The following is a 19,198-nucleotide window of genomic DNA, read 5'->3' as shown; positions in this document are numbered from 1 at the left end:
TGCAGAATGGTATTCCAAACTGACTGCAAATAATGTAGAAAATCCTCAATGAACAAATATACGTTGGGCTGATTTTAAAAGGACTAAAACTAACGTCATATAGCCACTATTGCTTAAACACCCTTCTTTCCTATAATACACTCCACATATATTGATATTATCAATCATTTTCACGATTATAACGATACACATAGGAAATTATTGTGACACTAAACTTCACGTACATTCTATCCATTGTACTACTGATATTATTTAATTTAAATTAATGATTCAGACATTTTACATAAAAAACGAGGAGGCAACAAACACTTCCCATGGTAACCGTCGGTTAATTCAAGTAATGAAACTGATATCAGGGAGAGGGACAAGCAAGCAACATGGCTATTATAATATGAAGTACAGAAAATGAGGAGTAAAGATGAGATGGAAAAAAACACACACATACATTGGTGGGTCCTGGGTTCAAATCCTCCTCACCATCAACTGTTTCAATCCCCTCGGCAGATTCGTCAGGAGACGTAGTCAAAACCTGCGAAACCAGAATCATGTACGCAAGATACTATAATTTTAATACTTGGTACTAGTGTATGAGGTCACCGTATGTATTTGGGTTTCAATTTTTTTCTTTAAATCGGTTAGTATAAATATCATGGCCTGGAGATATCGTCAACTATATTTGAGATATTAGGCAACACCTCCTTTATCACCCCACCCCCTCCCATTATCCCTTTCTCCTTCCATTCAGCAATCATCCAAATTCCTCACCACATCACTCTCTAATCTGTCGAAGTCTGCCCTTAGTCTGTTTGTATGTCTATCCTAAGTCTACCCATAGTCTACCCTTAGTCTGCTACAAGTCTTCCCTAGGTATGTCCTCAGTCTGCTGTAAGTCTGCCCTTAGTCTGTTTGTATGTCTATCTTATGTCTATCCATAGTCCACCCTCAGTCTGCTACAAGTCTTACCTAAGCCTGCCCTTAGTCTGCTGCGAGTCTCCCTTAGTCTGTTTGCATGTCTATATTATGTCTATCTATAGTCTACCCTCAGTCTGCTATACAAGTCTTCCCTAAGCCTGTCCTTAGTCTGCTGTAAGTCTCCCCTTAGTCTGTTTTTATGTCTATCTTATGTCTATCCATAGTGTACCCTCAGTCTGCAACAAGTCTTCCCTAGGTATGTCCTTGGTTTGCTTTAAGTTGGTCCAAGTCCGCCCATATACCCACAGTCTGCTGTAAACTGTAACGACCAAATTGTACAGCCTTTTTATACATTGTATATAACATGATCACATATATGATAAGGAACAATATAAATGACTAAGCAATTTGGTATGGAAAGTGGTCTAAATTGTTTATAATAGTTTTTGTAAACAGAAGCTGTAGAGGTTTGTATTGTATTTCTTTTTCTCGAATTGCTATGTAAAATGTGTAACTAGATAATTTACGAAATGTTCTCTTTTGTTTAACTGATATAAGGTTCCTCTCTGTTCAAGTTGAAGTTTAATAATAGAACATTAACTTGTTAAATAATTCTATAAAGGAACTTTTCTATGAACTTAAAGGGGGTGTGTCGATGACAAAATGAATATAAATTTGCTAAAGAACAAGATAACATACATTTTAAATTAAAATTAGTGAGACAACAAACAGTTCCTATGGTAACCGTCGGTTAATTTAATTAATGTAAATGATATAAGGGAGAAGGGCAAGCAAGCAACATGAATATTATAATATGCAGTACAGAAAATGAGGGGTAGAGATGAGATTGAAAAAACACACACACACATACATTGGTGGGTCCTGGGTTCAAATCCTCCTCACCATCAACTGTTTCAATCTCTACGTCAGAATCGTTGGGAGACGTCAAGACCTGCGAAACCAGAATCATGTACGCAGGATACCATAATATTAATACTTGGTATTAGTGTATGAGGTCACCGTATGAATTTGGGTTTCTAAGGAACTCAGTACAGTACTAAATAATCGCAGTCAAACAGTGGGACAAACAAGCATTGGACGGAGGTAGTGGTTTGGAGCATAGAAATAGAGATAACATCGGGCAAGCAATGCACACATACATACGGGGATGAACGTGAGAGGATTATATGGTTGCTAAGGTGACTACGTGAATGATAGGGAAGCGTTTGTTAAACAATGAATTGTTTCGGAAAACCATTTGCGTCTTCTAGCGTAAGATATGGACGACAGCTAAAGCCGAAGAAAGGGTGAATAACGCATATGATAGAACCGTATAGAAATTCCAGATAGAGAATTTTCAATAACCAGGCAAGAATCTTATCAAATCAAGAACTCATCAAAACAGGTCTTTGTGCAAATTATACTTTACACGAAAACAATAAGTACGAAGGCATATGCAAGGTGCATACTCTGTACTCTAATTTTAGCCATGTCTCAACCCAGCTGCGCATGGTCCCTGAGTTCCATGTTACCCCTTCCCTACCCCTGTCTCAGGGAACATGCGCAGCTGGGTTGAGGCATGGCTTGATCTTCTAGTCTCTGCTATTTTCCCTTATACCCCTGTACACATCTACATTTCAGAAAGACCTACCTCCCAGAATAGTTCCGGTGTCTGATTAGATACTGCATGTGGACCATCACCCCCCCCCCCCCTCACCCCACCTCCATCGCTGTTTCACCATTTCGGCTCCCAGCTCTCCACACTCACTCCCGATGGCGTCCTTTCCACTTCCTATTACCGTTACTGTACTGTACTGCACTGTACTGTACTTTACTACACTGCACTACACTGTACTGTACCGTACCGTACCGTACTGTACAGTACCGTACCGTACCGTACCGTACTGTACTATACTATAATATAATATACTATAATATACTGTAACGTTGCATAGTCATCTTGGGAAGCTTCTGGTGTAGATGTTGTATCACCCACTGCATCAGAAGCAACCTCCTCCTCTTTACCCATCACCGCATATCCAACCTACCACCTTCTAACCCCCCCCCCCCCCCAACCCCGCCTCACTCCCGATACCCCTCCTTGCTAATCCCTTCCCCATTACCTCTATTACACGATACAATCTTCACTCTATATGACTACAACACTAATTGAACCAGTCCTACCTCTGGTTCTGCCATCTCACTCGACAGCCCATTGGCGCCATGTGGACCATCTTCCTCTTCCTCATTAGAAACTTCGTTTAGTTCACCCTGAAAGATTGAAATTGGTGGAAAATTTATTTAAAATGTAAGATACACATAATGAACGGATTAATCCGACTGCTTGACCGTTGCGATGTGCTTTATCAGTGTTACATATACGTAAACTGTATCAACCCGCAACTTCTTAACAATGTGGTCACATTATTATTATCTCTTCCATATATATATATATATATTTATATATATGATATATTAAATATTATAAAACGAGTTGTCTGATAATCTCTCAACGCGTTGAAATCTGAGTAACAACTTCATTTTTAATAACCTAAGCTCATCGGTAAGCATAGTGCTACAATTGTGTTTGCTTCCCTCCCCCCTTTAACTTTTTTTTTTGTCGTGATAATATACCGTTGTCTCGTGATATATCGCCCCTGCTTCCATCATTTCAAGATAAATCTCCAGCAGGTATAGGGAAGATTGGACGTAGGTAAGTAGGACAATCCCCAAATTGCAAGAAAAAAAAAACACAGGCTCCCTATACATCAGGCTTCCAGACAGGAAGATAAAATGTCCACCATTTGCCCCCCCCCCCTCCCCCTTCCCCTCCAACTCCCATATAAAGTCCCAACCGTTCCGCCTGTACACCATTTTCTTGATAATAATTGATATGAGACAAGTTAGCCATCATTCAAAACAACGAATGAATCTCATCCGAAGTGGTTTCCCATTTTCAAATTCTTCATGTGTCGAGAAACCTTTCTCCTTTTTCTAACCACGGCTATGACGTAAATATGACGTAGGTACATCATTAATCATTCTGCACATTTTGAGAGTTTTTGATGAAAAAGTACATGGAGAGGCAAAGATCAAATGCATCGTAAAAGAAAGAAGTACATTTCAAGTGATATAAGAGATCTGTTCGAGGGGTTTTTACTTCGAAATACTCCAGATACGTATGAAGATGGTTCAATATTGAGAGCAAAATAAATAAACGTCTATTCTAACGACATATATTTACATAACAGTTAAAAATATGTTCTATCAAAATGATCTAAGCAAAATTCGTAAGCAAAACCAAAGACATCTATATATATATATATATATATATATATATATATATATATATATATATATATATATATATATATATATATATATATATATATATGTATGTATATATTATGTGTGTGTGTGTATTGCACTAAATAATACCCTGTGATGACCATAATACTGTGGTCGTCATGATGAAGTTATTATATTAAAACTTGTCTTTTGACCTGATCTTCGTCGTTGACAGTTTCATTCTCTCGTTCGTCTGCTTCTCCGCCATCCTCTCCCTGAATGGAAAAGATAAAAGACAGAAACATCAAGTTATCTTATCTTTAGCGGTCATATAGGATTTCACCAACATTTGTTTTCATCATTTTGGGTTCAAACATAAAGATCTTAGAAGTTTAAGCCCAACTATATCTAATTATCCTTCTTTTTATATGAAATCAAAATGTCGGATATGGTATGGCAGCTATATAACATGAGGCTTTTAAAAGATTAACACAACCACACAACAAATTCCACTTTAACGACCGGTTTCGTCCTATAATTGTGACTCATACGGCGAAGGGCAGGAACCGAACTTTTGATTTCTTGTCACAGATCTTATTCGGCGACACTGCACCACCGTTCGTCTTCTGATGTGGTGTTTCCTTACTTCTGTATACCATTTATTACAGGTAAAAAATATTTAATGTGAAATTCCGTTGATATATTCTACACGAGTTGCGCAAAATATGTCACTCGTACCGCTGTCGTATTACTTTAAAGACTCACTTCTATGTCAACGGGCAATTCTTCCACCGGAGGGGGGCTGACGTCATCATCAATTTCTACTGGTGGATCCTAAAAATTAAAATTAAAAAAAAAAACACGAGTCAATTATTTATGATTTATCTGGGAGATAAATCTTCTGATGTCATCATAAAACATGAAAAATCATTGAATATTAACTGGAAAAATAAAAGTCAAAATAGAAGTCAGAATTCGGAGTCCGAAGTTTAGTTACTTTAATCATTTCATCGTGTTAAATACTAACAAAGCAAAGGATGATCGAATCTGCCCTTTTTTTTTGGGGGGGGGGGGGGGCTTTTTCTTTACTCTTGTTTTTTCTTGGTAAGAATTTCTTTCTCCGTAGTTTTTGTATAATTATATTGGCCTTCCAGCAATGGATGTCTTTTGGGGCGAGTGGCCTTGGACTCGGTCAATTACACGGTCAATATAATCTTCCTATTCCACCAACGTTTCTTTGTCTATATCAGGCAATTAGCTAATGGACGTAAAGAGATAAATCACATCGTGTCCTAAATATTAAACAAACTTAACAATGCGTATATACCTCGATTCGTTAACATCGTCTTAAAGCTTAATGTATAGTACTTTAATCTTAAAGGGGGGGGGGGGATATTCCACGTGTCACCTTGTTAAAATTCCCATCTCCATATCATGTCACTAACTCAAGATATTGTTGATTAAATGTAACCTAATTTCACTGGTTAAGTAAACCAATCAACCATTACTTCTTCCTTGGCAGCATTGTAGTTGTGGTTTGTGTTGTCTTCATGTTAAATGTGTTTCAGAAACTTCACTTTCGAAGTTTTAATCTTCTTGTTGATTTATCCTTGAAATGTTTTGCATTTAGCACTTTTTTTGTTGTTAAACTGTTAATGTTCTCTGTAATTCGAATTTTATCAAGATACTACTGTTTTTTTTTATGTGCAGAAATACTATTTTCCTCTCGGAAAAAGTGAATTCAAAATTATAAAGACAAACGAAAAACTCTTTTTTGTTTTGCTAAGCTGAATTGCCACTGATGACGTCATTAGCTCTGCTGTTGCCAGATGTATTAATATAACAAAATATTTCCAAGTTGAAAAATAAATATATTCGCCATATCAAATGCTATCAAAATGTTGATTTTTGACCTACATATGCAGAAAAAGCCCAACATTAAAAAAAGAAGCATATTCAATGCAGACATCGGAATGTCCCTTTAAATCAGACCGCGAGTCATGTCTTAGGGAAAACAAGGAAAGAGACCATTTTCAAATTTGACCGAAGTTCTGGAAAATAGTCAGTTAAGCCTACGACAGTATTTAAGGTACAACATAATTATTTATAGAAAACAATACACAGTTGTTATTCAACGTTGACGATATTTTTTTTAATATTAATTTCAACAAGAAAAATCATCTTTACGAGAATGAAGGTATATATCTAACGATAAATATAACGGTTCTATATCTCTACTCAAAATAGGTAACTTGATCGAAGAAATGGATCAATAAAGGTAGCTCCACCTAATTAATTTCTTCCTTAGATAAACTATACATGTCAAAAATCAGTTGCTGTTTCAAGAGAATCAAAGGTTGGCTTAATATCGTTATAATATTATTACAATATTGAGGATTTATAAATCGCAGACATATCCACCAATAACGGTGCTCAAGGCGCATCACAATATTACCCTGATCAACGATAACATGTCAAACATAGAAACAATCCCTCCACATAGCAGTAGCTAAACAGCGCCTAACTGACAGTTTTATCTCACAGGTCCCCATTTATACACCTGGGTGAAGAGAGGCAATGGAGATAAAGTGCCTTGCCCAAAGGCACAACGCAATGATCTGGCCAGGACTTGAATCTGCAATCCTTATAAGAAAAGTCCATTGCGTTAACCACTTAACCACAACGCTCTCGTTATAGTTGTCATGTCCAAGTTACATCTAATGGCAAAATAAGTATCATCTAAATCAAAGGTAACTTAATCAATGGTGTTATCATATATCCCTTGGGAGAGTATATAGGTAACTGAATGCAAGATAACACACAAGGTGTCAGCAGAATGTTATGAAGGTGAGCCATAAGTTTTGTTAAGCTTACCAGTTTCCGTGCCAACTATTTGAGATATAAATCTCTCTCGCGTCAAAGTAGCTAAAGCTCTGATTAAGTAACCTAGGAAACCTAAAGTTTGATTTTCGTTATGAAGGTCGACAAAATGTTTATATATAACAAACAAACAAAAAAAAGAGAGAAAAACGAATAGAAAGGGCGGAAAGACCTGCTCTACTGCAAATGTACTCACCGAGGTCAGGGATTCTGGCGGGGGTGGAAACTGCTCCCAAAAAGAAAATACGAAGAGGGAATATAGAGAGACAAATAGAGAGAAAGAAAGTACTATAAGACAACTACAAGAAAAAGTAATAATTGAACTTTATGACAAGGCCGTCATTTCATCCACGAAAGTAGAGAAGTGAGAAATCGATTATGATCAATGACAGAAGGCTTTAGATAGAACGCTTACCGGACAAATCAGCCATGAGGTAAAGAGAAATTTCGAGGTTAAAAAACAAATATCGACGAGATTATATGATGAGTGCACCATGTAATATTTGTTTTTTATTTGGAAACGAACATATCAAATAGGCCTATATATATATATATATATATATATATATATATATATAGGCCTATATATATAGGCCTATATATATAGGCCTATATATATAGGCCTATATATATAGGCCTATATATATAGGCCTATATATATACACATATATACACATTTTTGTGATGAACATGGATTGTATTTTATATTTTTTTCTTTTTCAGGATCATATCAGCGGTGACGTCAGCACAACGACCTCTGTTAACTATATCATGTATTATTTATAACGTTAGCACGCAAAGGGCGGTTGGGTCATTTTTATTGATTGATTTATTTATTCCTTGATTGTTTGATATTTATTTATTTTTTTATTTAGAACAACCAGGTACAATCCTGCAGGTAGGTCAACCCAATGGGAGTACACAATGAAAAAAGAAGAAAACTGATTTATTTTTTATCATAAATTAAAGAACCAGTTTGCCAGCCTCAGCATTAACTTCTCAGTTGCTAAGACGCTACTTTCGAAATGAATTCTGGTGAATGTCATATCGAAAGAAACTACAAATCATCTCACAGGCTGGCTTTATAAGATTACTCCGGAAGAGGACATTTAAATATACGCTAAGATGATAAAAAATGTCTGCAAACTTCTTGTGACATGATATTAACTGCCCAAAGAAATACATGTTGATGGGTGTGGGGTTTGTGGGGCGAGGCGGGTGTGCGGTTATCACATAAAACAAAATATAAAGAAATATGTATTTAGAAGTATCATTCTCGGAAGGGGAGGATCAGCCTTGAATAGTTTGAAGCAGTCTTGTGGAATAGTGTTTTGTGATCTAGTATGAAACAGTCCTGTGGAATAGTGTTTGTGATCTAGTATGAAACAGTCCTGTGGAATAGTGTTTGTGATCTAGTATGAAACAGTCCTGTGAAATAGTGTTTTATGATATAGTCCTACACTGGATATTTGTGATCTAGTATGGAGCAGACCTGTGGAATAGTGTTTTTTTATCTAATCTGAAACAGTCCTGTGGAATAGTGTTTGTGATCTAGTATGAAGCAGTCCTGTGGAATAGTGTTTTATGATCTAGTCTGAAACAGTCCTGTGGAATAGTGTTTTGTGATCTAGTCCTACAGTGGATATTGTGTGATCTAGTTTGAAGCAGTCTTGTGGAATAGTGTTTTGTGATCTAGTATGAAACAGTCCTGTGGAATAGTGTTTGTGATCTAGTATGAAACAGTCCTGTGGAATAGTGTTTGTGATCTAATCTGAAACAGTCCTGTGGAATAGTGTTTGTGATCTAGTATGAAACAGTCCTGTGGAATAGTGTTTTGTGATCTAGTATGAAAGAGTCCTGTGGAATAGTGTTTTGTGATCTAGTATGGAACAGTCCTGTGGAATAGTGTTTTGTGATCTAGTATGAAAGAGTCCTGTGGAATAGTGTTTGTGATCTAATCTTAAACAGTCCTGTGGAATAGTGTTTTGTGATCTAGTCTGAAACAGTCCTGTGGAATAGTGTTTTGTGATCTAGTCCTACAGTGTATATTGTGTGTTGTAGTATGAAACAGTCCTGTGGAATAGTGTTTGGTGATCTAGTCCTACAGTGTATATTGTGTGATCTAGTATGAAGAAGTCCTGTGGAATAGTGTTTTGTGATCTAGTCTGAAACAGTCCTGTGGAATAGTGTTTTGTGATCTAGTCCTACAGTGTATGTTGTGTGATCTAGTATGAAGCAGTCCTGTGGAATAGTGTTTTGTGATCTAGTCTGAAACAGTCCTGTGGAATAGTGTTTTGTGATCTAGTATGAAACAGTCCTGTGATCTAGTATGAAACAGTCCTGTGGGATAGTGTTTGTGATCTAGTATGAAACAGTCCTGTGGAATAGTGTTTTGTGATCTAGTCATACGGTGTATATTGTGTGATCTAGTATGAGGCAGTCCTGTGGAATAGTGTTTGTGATCTAGTATGAAACAGTCCTGTGGAATACAGTTTTGTGATCTAGTTTGAAACTTTTCTTTGGAATACCGTTTCAAACGTCACATTATCTCATAACATTTCTCTAATACGAAACAGAAAAAAATGATACTGTATGGATTATGAAAAATCTTTGTAAACCTTTACGATGACCAATTACCCTTTTCATTTTTCGGAAATACAACACTCTTAATGGCCCCGTACCTGTTTCGATTCACTGCGCATGATTGAACGCATGCGTAATTGATGGGTTCGATCGGAACACGGGATATCATTACCACCTCAATTTCATCCAAGCAATAAATTTTGTCCGTTAGAACCACGGCTTTCACACTAAGGTGCACATTGATTTTGCGGACATACACACACCGCTATAAATATATATATAAAGCACTATAGACTGTGACCTCCTAGAAAAGGCAAATGGGCTTGGTAAATAACAGCTATATTAGTAAAAAGCATGATAAAACACCCTTCGATGCACATGAATAAAGTTAGATACTACTAGACTAATATTTAAGAGGTATATTAAAAAGAAATGGGGGGGGGGGATATTAAACCAACGTCACAAAAACACTCACGGAGCTGGACAATATTTTTTTTTTTTAAATTACTTTCGTGGTTAGTTAAGTGGCTTACGTAAGAACAACATCTCTATGGCAACGGTTCACCCTTTTCTTTATAATGTATGTCGAAATTTGACAATGTTGAGAGACCAAGCCAGTATGAATGATGGTTAGGCTCGGATACAAAGAATTCTCGTTACTGCAAAATCACTTTAGCTTTTTCTTGTCCCCATTTTCTAATCTTTTCTTTGGTTTTCTTTCAGAGGGAGGGCAATGTGTAGGAGGAATTGGAATTGTTTTTATTTTCAAATCTTGTACGTGAGGTTGAACCAATTTTTTAGTCTAGAAAATAGAAATTACAAAAAGAGATCAAGTAAAACCATGACGTTATATCATTTTCTTTCTGTCGCTCCTCTTTGAAGTTTCTTGTCATTTGGCGCTTAAAAGTCTATTTATTTGTAACAAACTCCGTCGCAATGGTTACTAGAAAGAAATAATGGACTATTAGGAATACAATGAAAAAGGATCTGCCGCGCAAAATGTTGTGAGTTAGTGTCAATGAAGCAAAGTAAAGACTTCTACATCTTGAGATTCGTGCAAGGAATCAACGTGAACATTCTAACAGCATTTGATAGCTTTAGCATTGTAATTAGTCTCAGGTTATTAGCAGTAACGTTGTTATCAAGTACAACAACAATATTAGCAAGGGCGGCGGAACCGGGGGGGCACAGGGGGCACGTGCCTCCCCCCACTTCTCCTCAGGTTAAAAATGTGCCCTTTTTCTACATAAAATTTGAGGTGTCTCAAGTTAGCAAGAGGCCAGGGAACCAGAATGAACACTCGGGAAGGGCCGTTTCCGGCCATCTGAGGGGTTTGTAAAACCAAAAATTTTCTTCTACACTCCGCGCCAACTGATGGTGGCGCTCCGCTCAGATAGTCGTGCGTACAACTTTGCAAATCCTGTATACGCCCCTGACTTTTAATGAATTTCTGTGGGTCAAACTCAAAGCTATTTCGAATGGAAAAAATTTGTTAAGATATTAACAAGAAATAAACTCTAATTCGAAAGATTCCTACATTAGCAACTAGCATGATTTCACCTCATTTTCTCTCAAAAGAAAACTTGTTCCTTGTTTCCCAATTTGCACATTGGATATTGCAGTGCTAGTATGCATATTTTCCTTGGGGGGGGGGGGGGGCGTTGATGGAGTGATGTGTATACGCAAATAAGATAATACAATAAGAGTTATGAAGGGTACTAAATATAAGGCTGCATCAGTCTAATCGAATTTCTGCAAAGTGCCCTTTGATGTCGGTGCCCCCCAGATTAAAAGTGCTTCCGCCGCCCTTGAATATTAGTAAAACTTAACATACTTACAATAATAAAGGGTGGTTCCTCATCTTGGCTTTCTGTGATTGGCTCCGCGTTGATAGGCTAGAAAAGTATTTGATAAAAACATGAATATTCATTAAGGTATCAATATGCCTTTTGAGTAATGACATTATTACGGTAAAATCAATAGTCAATGAAGTGTACAGAATTTCATCTACAAAAGTTGGTAAATCTTCTGGTGCAATTTACACGATTGTATTTTAATCATTAAAAAAATAAAATAAGTCAACAAATTTCAAATCAAAAATCATGAATATTCATTAAGTTAGTTTTAAATAAACTATTCCTTTTCGTCATTGACAATATCTGTAACATTGCACAGACTTACATCAACAGCGGGTGGAACATCATCTGGGTTTCCTGCCATTGGCTGATGAACATTCGGATATTTAAAAAAAAAAGAGTTAACATTATGAATATTCATATCATATTTATGAATATATTACTTTGTAACAGTCTATGTGATATAGAAGTGGGATATTTCAATGGTTGCAGAAAGAAGATAGGTGTATTATTCAGAACAAATTGCTTTGGTAAATTATGTTAATTTTGCTAACGCAAGGTTAGGTCATAGTAAGAGGCCGACGAGTAAGGCAATGGAACGGGGGAGGGGGGCATGTGGGGCAGGGAGAGGGGGTAGTGAAATAGGCAGGTGAGGTATTAAATTCTTTCTGTAAATTGAAATAAAATGAAAGCAGTAACAAATAGAGAATGCAGGTGGCAATGATATCATGTAGATAACGGTGTCTACAGTGTTGACACTGGGACACCAAAATAATTCCAAGATATCCCAACCTAGTTACATAAAAGTTACAGGACACGAGTAATGTGTCCTTCAATAAGTGCAATTCAATTGGTGCCCCTTCTTAAATTGTTGGTGCCCCGATCGAATACCGGCCCATGTCCACATATGGATTGAAGTAAACAGTTCTATTGTATTTACATCTCCTTCCGGTGGTTTATCGTACAAGCCGCTGATTTTTCGCCCCGGCTGTTAAATAAATAAAAAATAAAATAAAAAATCTATATCTAAAAATCTATATATCTATAAATCTATATCTCTATATATCTATATATATATATATATATATATATATATATATATATATATATATATCTATCTTTATATATATATATATATATAAATATAGATATATATATATATATTTAGATATATAGATATATATATTAGTATATATCTTTATATATATATATATCTTTATATATATATATATATATATATATATATATATATATATATATATATATATATATATATATATATATATATATAAAGATAGATATATATATCTGAATATATATGTGTATATGTATGTATATATAAATATAGATATATATATGTATACATACATACAAACATATACACATATATTTATTTAGATATATATATATATGTATATGTATATGTACATATATATATATATATATATATATATATATATATATATATATATATATTAAAAAATAATAATAAAAGTATTATAAAAGTACAACCTGTACTACCAGCGGTCTACGAAATATCAAAACTTTGTCCTATAATGGTGATCCTTTAAAGGTAGGTCTACAAGAATATAACTAAACATAATAATGATACCATGCACCTCCCCACCTCCCTCAAAAATGACACCTCCTAAATATATCTGCACGTATACATAGATTATATATTATATCGTGTCCCTATAGTCCAAACCAACAATAAAAAAATAATTTCAAAAAAAAAACCATAAATAGATTTAAATTTCTTTTCTTACATTGAATGATGACGGTTGGACTTCATATTCTGTGGGCTGTAATGAATAATAAGGAAAGCAGTCACTTGATATGTTTTAACCAATAGCCTGGGAAGGAAATAATACTGTTCCGGCCAGAAAGACACAAACCCAACCATCATCACTGGTTGTGTGCGATAGAGATAAATGTCACAAACAACTTTCACCCCTCCTCATCCCACCCTCCTCGCCTCACTCTAACCATCATCTTTGATCTATACGTGATAGAGATAACTGCCATGAACAACATCCCCAAACAAAAAGCTAAGAAAAGTCTTATTCCATTTGGAAGATATCACAGATTGAGTGTTTCTTCACACCCAGCATTGAAGACTTGATCAAGTCTAAATATGACGTCATCGCGCCACATGTGATTCAATTCTTTATGTATTTCGTTATTTATTACAACTTTTGTTTTCTGTAATGGAGATGGGGTCTTAACAAATGCTGAATCTAAAATATTGAACCAGTTAATGTGACCTAATAATTGATTTCAGTTAAAATATGAAAAGAAAAACAAAGAGAAAATGAAAGGTTTCAGATTCTATCGGCAATATGACATCACATATTGACAAATATATATAAATATATATATATATATATATATATATATATATATATATATATATATATATATATATGTGTATATATATATAAATATATATATATATATATGTATATATATATTTATATATATATATATTTATATATATATATATATATATTTATATATATATATATACATATATATATAAATATATATATATGTATATATAAATATAAATATATATATATATATATATATATATGTGTGTGTGTGTATATATATATATATACATATATATATATAAATATATATGTATATATATATATATTTATATATATATATATATTCATATATATATATATATATATATATATATATATATATATATATATATATATATATATAAATATATACGTGTAACTGTATTGCACTTTAGAAGTACGCTCTACGTTCAGTCCAGTATCACCATGGTAACAAAGTATTGAATCTTTTTTATTTGGCGCGTCTATGAAGTTCAGGGTGAGATATTTCACACGACGAACATAAATCTGTAAATATAGTACTTTCAACCTCATGTTTTCAGCAGTGTAATACGGTGGGGAAGGGGGGGGGGCGATCACGTATTTAATACAGACAAGCGTGGTTTATAAATTCACATCAAAGAATGGTCTACGTTTTTCCGATATCAATATTTTCAATTTATGAACACACACACACACACAGAAAAAAAATATTAATAACAATGAAAATAAATCGATATGATATTTAATCTTTGAGGTCAATAAACAACAGATGTGGCGGTGAATATGCACAATACCTGTGTTTGCCTAGCTTATAGTTGCTAATTTAGAGTATGTGATTGTCGATTGCATATATTCAAGCAACCTGATTTATTCTTCTTCTTCTTTTTTCGAGTCCTTTTAGTTTAGTTTATTTTTAAATTATGTATGTGAAAGGAGAGAAACTTCCAAAATATTTATAAAATATATATTTAATTTTCCTTTTTTTTTCCTTCTGTTTTCGCTTGTGATATTTTATTGGCAGAAAATGTGGTTCTGATATGCCAAAGTTTGAAAGTTGCTTGTCAAGCACAATACGAACGAACGAACCCCCACCCCCCCACCCCCCACCCCCCTAAAAAAATCGTTATTTGTTCCTTTGTTCACTATTGCCGTCAATGTATTTTTGTGTACATTGCAAGAATATATATGGACACATTCACACACACACACGTAACCATACAAACCAATGGGATTGCTAGCTTGACACAGGGCCTAATGTAAGATAGGAAAACAAAGATTTAAAATAACTGCGCAATATTATCTCGTGGAAACACTGGATTATTTGAAGTCGAATTATGGACATACCTGCTAGTTCATTGAACCAACATCCCACGTTCTTTGATTTTCTTTATATAATGCAACCCTCATAATTAACTTAGTATTGAGAAGGAATTTTAAGCAGGCCTGGTGAGGTTGACGGGGGTTAGAGTGAGGAAGTGGGCGCTGACGAGGGTGAGGGTGGGGTTGGGGCGGAGTCAATTGGGGCCTTCAGGGAAATATGAAATGAAGAATAATATGTTTTCAGCTATTAAGAAAATATCACAGGAATGGGGGAAATAGTTTTTATCTGAAAGGAGACCCCCTCCCCCATCCCCATGTTAACCTATGAAAGGTAAAGGGTGGCTTACACCAGAGCTTCCAACAGCAAACATTTTACATAGGCGTAAGAATGTATCAATAAATGTATGGAAATTTCAAACATAGGGGCGGGGGTTGGGGTCCGGTGACTTAATTCCCAACCCCTCCCTTAGGCTCTCGACGTCATCAGTTTTAAGTGGAGCAACCTTATAATGATGATACACAGTTTCACGAATTGGCTACTATATATACCAGTTTCACTAACAACATCAAAGACGATAACAGCATGAATAAATCACCCAAGTATCTGCTTATCGTTCAGTATGTAAAAGAAACTGCTCGGTACAATTGGATACTTAAGTCTCATTACGTTAACACTTATGTTTAGATAAAACTATAATTTCGGTTCATTTCTTAAAATAGTAGAAATGAATACTAATTATTAATTAGGTCTACTACACGCAAGGTTTTGCTAATAACAATTTTTAATTTTCTTAGTGTAATAAAGTTGTACTTTATCGATATTTGTTTTCCTTTGGATGGAAATTTATTTTGCTATACCCCTCTTGCAATATTATACCTTTCTCCATATATACAGTAAAATATAAAGGTTCATATAGTCTTTTGCAATTTTAGACAAAACTTTTTTTTTAATTTGTCATTTGTTTAATGGAATATCGATACTGGTTTGTGCCAGTTATCTCACATTAATCTTATTTTGGCCACAATAGTGACAAATAACCCATATTTGATTGAAAGATAAATAATGGAATAGATTACACAGATATTTGAATATTCAAAAGGTGTGTATATGAATATAAAGAACAAAATTGGTATAACTAGAGAAACAATACTTTCATACGACCCTTCCAAACATTAGTCGAGACAGTATGAATATCAGTATGAATATCAGTATAAATATCAGTATGACATTAGTATAAGTAGTATGACTATCTTGTTTCTATAACATGCAAGTTCCGAACTACTCATACTCTTACTAAAACATTCCTTACAACATTTTATTATACTGTTGTTGTCATAACTGTCTTCTCTCCCAAATACATGTTATTGCGACTCTTACGGTGACTCTAATTGTGAAGGCTTATAGTGAGGACGCTCTTCATATTTTATTTCAATAGATTAATCATATTGTTATTGATTTATATAGATATATATCTATGTTTGTCTTTCTGATTATCATACTGCCTGGCATAGCACATACAATGGATCAAAGGAAATTGTGTTACCGGTTTATTTGATTAGAACTATTTAGTATCGATGTAATACTATGGGTGGACTCACATACACACACACGCCTTCGCAAACACTGGGTTTTTCCCCTCCAATTTTATGGTTCTAATATATTCCAGATCTCTACTCTTTTGTTCGAAGGGTGGGTGTTGATTAATTCTTCACTTGTCTTATTGCTGCCCTCCATACCGCGAAATGACGGTTTGCCCGAGGGTCCTGTCAACCATCAGCCCGCCCTGTGCATAACACATACATATGGCCTACTTTTCAGTTTTTTGTGCTGAATCGACAGATACAAGATGATATATATATGTTGTTTTTTTCTCACCTATACAGAAGCAGGAATTATTCAGTCGTTGGCTACACAATCAGTTTCACCCACAGGAGATACCTTTAATCTAGTTAATATCGCCCATTTTGTAATTGCATTGATCTCCCTTTCCCCCAGTGGCGGAGCTAGAGGTATTGGTCAGGGGGGCAAGAACTATGTAGGGGCGCTTTCGACAATATCTAAGCGGAGCGCCGGAGCGTACAGAATGTTTTTGAGTAAAGATACTCCCTAGATCGCCGGAAATGACCCTTTCATTTGTTAGCAGCAATGTTTCATTGGCGGTACGATGTATATCAGTTTGTTCATGATCAGCAATTTTCTCTGGCCCTTGTTTTTAAATTCGAAAAACCTTAATTAGGTTCTGCCCATACCCTTGAATAATGTTTATTGTTTTTGTCAGCGAATGACGAAAAGCAAAAGCACTTGTTTAAACGAGGCGAAAATATTAACCAAGTTCTGTTCACTTTACACTTGCCGACTGATGAATTAACATACCACTCCTTACGGAAGCGCCTGTGATCTTTGTTAATATTGAAATCATCAAATCCATCCTTTAGACCAGGTTGGCATGGTCCAACCTTTAAAAGTACACGGGATAATTTTGGTGTTAAAATCGCTTAATCACGATATAAAGCTGGATAGTCTACATCTAAGTCAAGGACACTTTGCTCCAGTGTAAGTTCAAAATTTGCTGAAAAGCAAATTTGCTGAAAAGCTGAAAAGGGCGCCAGCAGTCCATCAGGGAGACATCCGCCCCCTGACTGTATGGACGCTCCGCCACTGCTTTCCCCCTCCTCTCCCCCACCCGGCATACAGTATATACGCCTACCATTGGCCAGTTTTCACACCACTGATGTGAACAACAATAAACGGATAATCAAAATGACTCGCTAAAAATGAAATTCTTATGCATGTTGTACATATTTTTTACCACTGCAGTGCCTCTTCATTGACAAATTAAACTTTCCTGTTATGCGAATTTGTCTTGGAACCTGCAGAAATATTCAAAACATGCGTCGGTGTACGCCCACAGTATATGACTATATGCAGTACACTAGATGTAGCCCATTAGACCTACGTTAGACCTATACTGCTTATAATTCTACACGCATGGACTCGGGAATAACATTTTAAGCGTAGGGTAGACCAATTTATATGTGTATATAAAGATTATGCATTTGATTCCCTGTAAAGGTTATGATACACGCCTGCATGCACCCAATACAGTAATACAGACTTACACACTCCCACGTTCTACGAGAAATGTAAGGAGTTCACGTGTAAAAATGAAATTTAGGCTACAATGTTAATGCATTTTCCGTAGCGTAAAGATATTAAGAACATACACGTAAGTATGTACAGTGATATTTTTTTACACGATAAGTTGAACTTATCAGCGATTTGCTTGAAATCAACCATTTGGTATATCCACAATCCGTTCCAACTTACCCCCCCCCCCTCCCCCTTGTGATGGGTTTATACCACAAGTTGCCCATGCTAATAGAACAACAATATTAATATGCGGTAAAAATGCTTCAAGTACACGATACGTATTCTAAAGTGTATAGTGGTTAATGAATACGAAGGTTATGCCATAAAAAATAATATCTATGTAAACTACAACCATAAAAACATTCAAAGAAGGATAAAATTACCGAGGTAGGTGTTTCTTCAGCATCCATTCTGTCTCCAAAATCTTGAAGCTTGTTTTTTGTAAAAAAATATTTCAAAGTTTATACTGAAAGTTGCTATATTAACTCCAAAGGACACATCAATACCAATCAATACACGACAAATTTAACAGGCATATCAAGTACACCAGCATTCCTGCAATCCTTATTGACAGGGTTCACTGGGTCCATTCATAAAAGGGACTTGAGTCACAGCGAGTTGGACCACCTTGAAATCAAAAGAGGTAATGAAGCGGTTGGTTTTGGTATTGTTTACAATATGTATAGAGTGTTGCAATCGTTAACTTCATGTTTGAACTGACTCGAGACCGGCGGCTTTCTTTTGGTGTAGTCTGCAAACTGTTTGGTGAATAAACTTTTGAAATGAGGATTTTGTTGTTGAGGTCGTAAGCATTTAAAGAATGGAAACTATTGAAAAAAGGAAGGTTCGAG

The 19,198-nt window shown here is 35.3% G+C and overlaps 1 protein-coding gene across 7 annotated transcripts in view; it reads right to left on the bottom strand.

The window, feature by feature from the left end:
- Positions 1-18,946, bottom strand: part of LOC139985056 (uncharacterized) — a 26,204-nt gene extending 7,258 nt beyond the window's left edge. Inside the window, exons 1-11 of one of the 7 annotated variants that reach the window (XM_071999239.1) lie at positions 18,731-18,941; positions 13,289-13,324; positions 12,460-12,507; positions 11,845-11,886; positions 11,502-11,558; positions 7,277-7,306; positions 4,966-5,034; positions 4,416-4,475; positions 3,097-3,183; positions 1,784-1,864; positions 446-529 (exon numbers count right to left, since the gene is read on the bottom strand). In XM_071999239.1, coding sequence (XP_071855340.1) covers positions 446-529; positions 1,784-1,864; positions 3,097-3,183; positions 4,416-4,475; positions 4,966-5,034; positions 7,277-7,306; positions 11,502-11,558; positions 11,845-11,886; positions 12,460-12,507; positions 13,289-13,324; positions 18,731-18,757 — 621 coding nt within the window. In that variant the 5' untranslated portion in view covers positions 18,758-18,941. Of the gene's footprint in view, positions 1-445; positions 530-1,783; positions 1,865-3,096; positions 3,184-4,415; positions 4,476-4,965; positions 5,035-7,276; positions 7,307-11,501; positions 11,559-11,844; positions 11,887-12,459; positions 12,508-13,288; positions 13,325-18,730 lie in introns of all 7 variants that reach the window. The other 6 variants (XM_071999237.1, XM_071999238.1, XM_071999240.1 and 3 more) reach the window with 6 other exon arrangements.
- Positions 18,947-19,198: the final 252 nt, after the last annotated feature.

This window comes from Apostichopus japonicus, chromosome 17, assembly GCF_037975245.1.
Source record: "Apostichopus japonicus isolate 1M-3 chromosome 17, ASM3797524v1, whole genome shotgun sequence".
NCBI classification, from domain to species: Eukaryota; Metazoa; Echinodermata; class Holothuroidea; order Aspidochirotida; family Stichopodidae; genus Apostichopus; species Apostichopus japonicus.
This window is presented reverse-complemented; position numbering and strand designations above follow the sequence as displayed.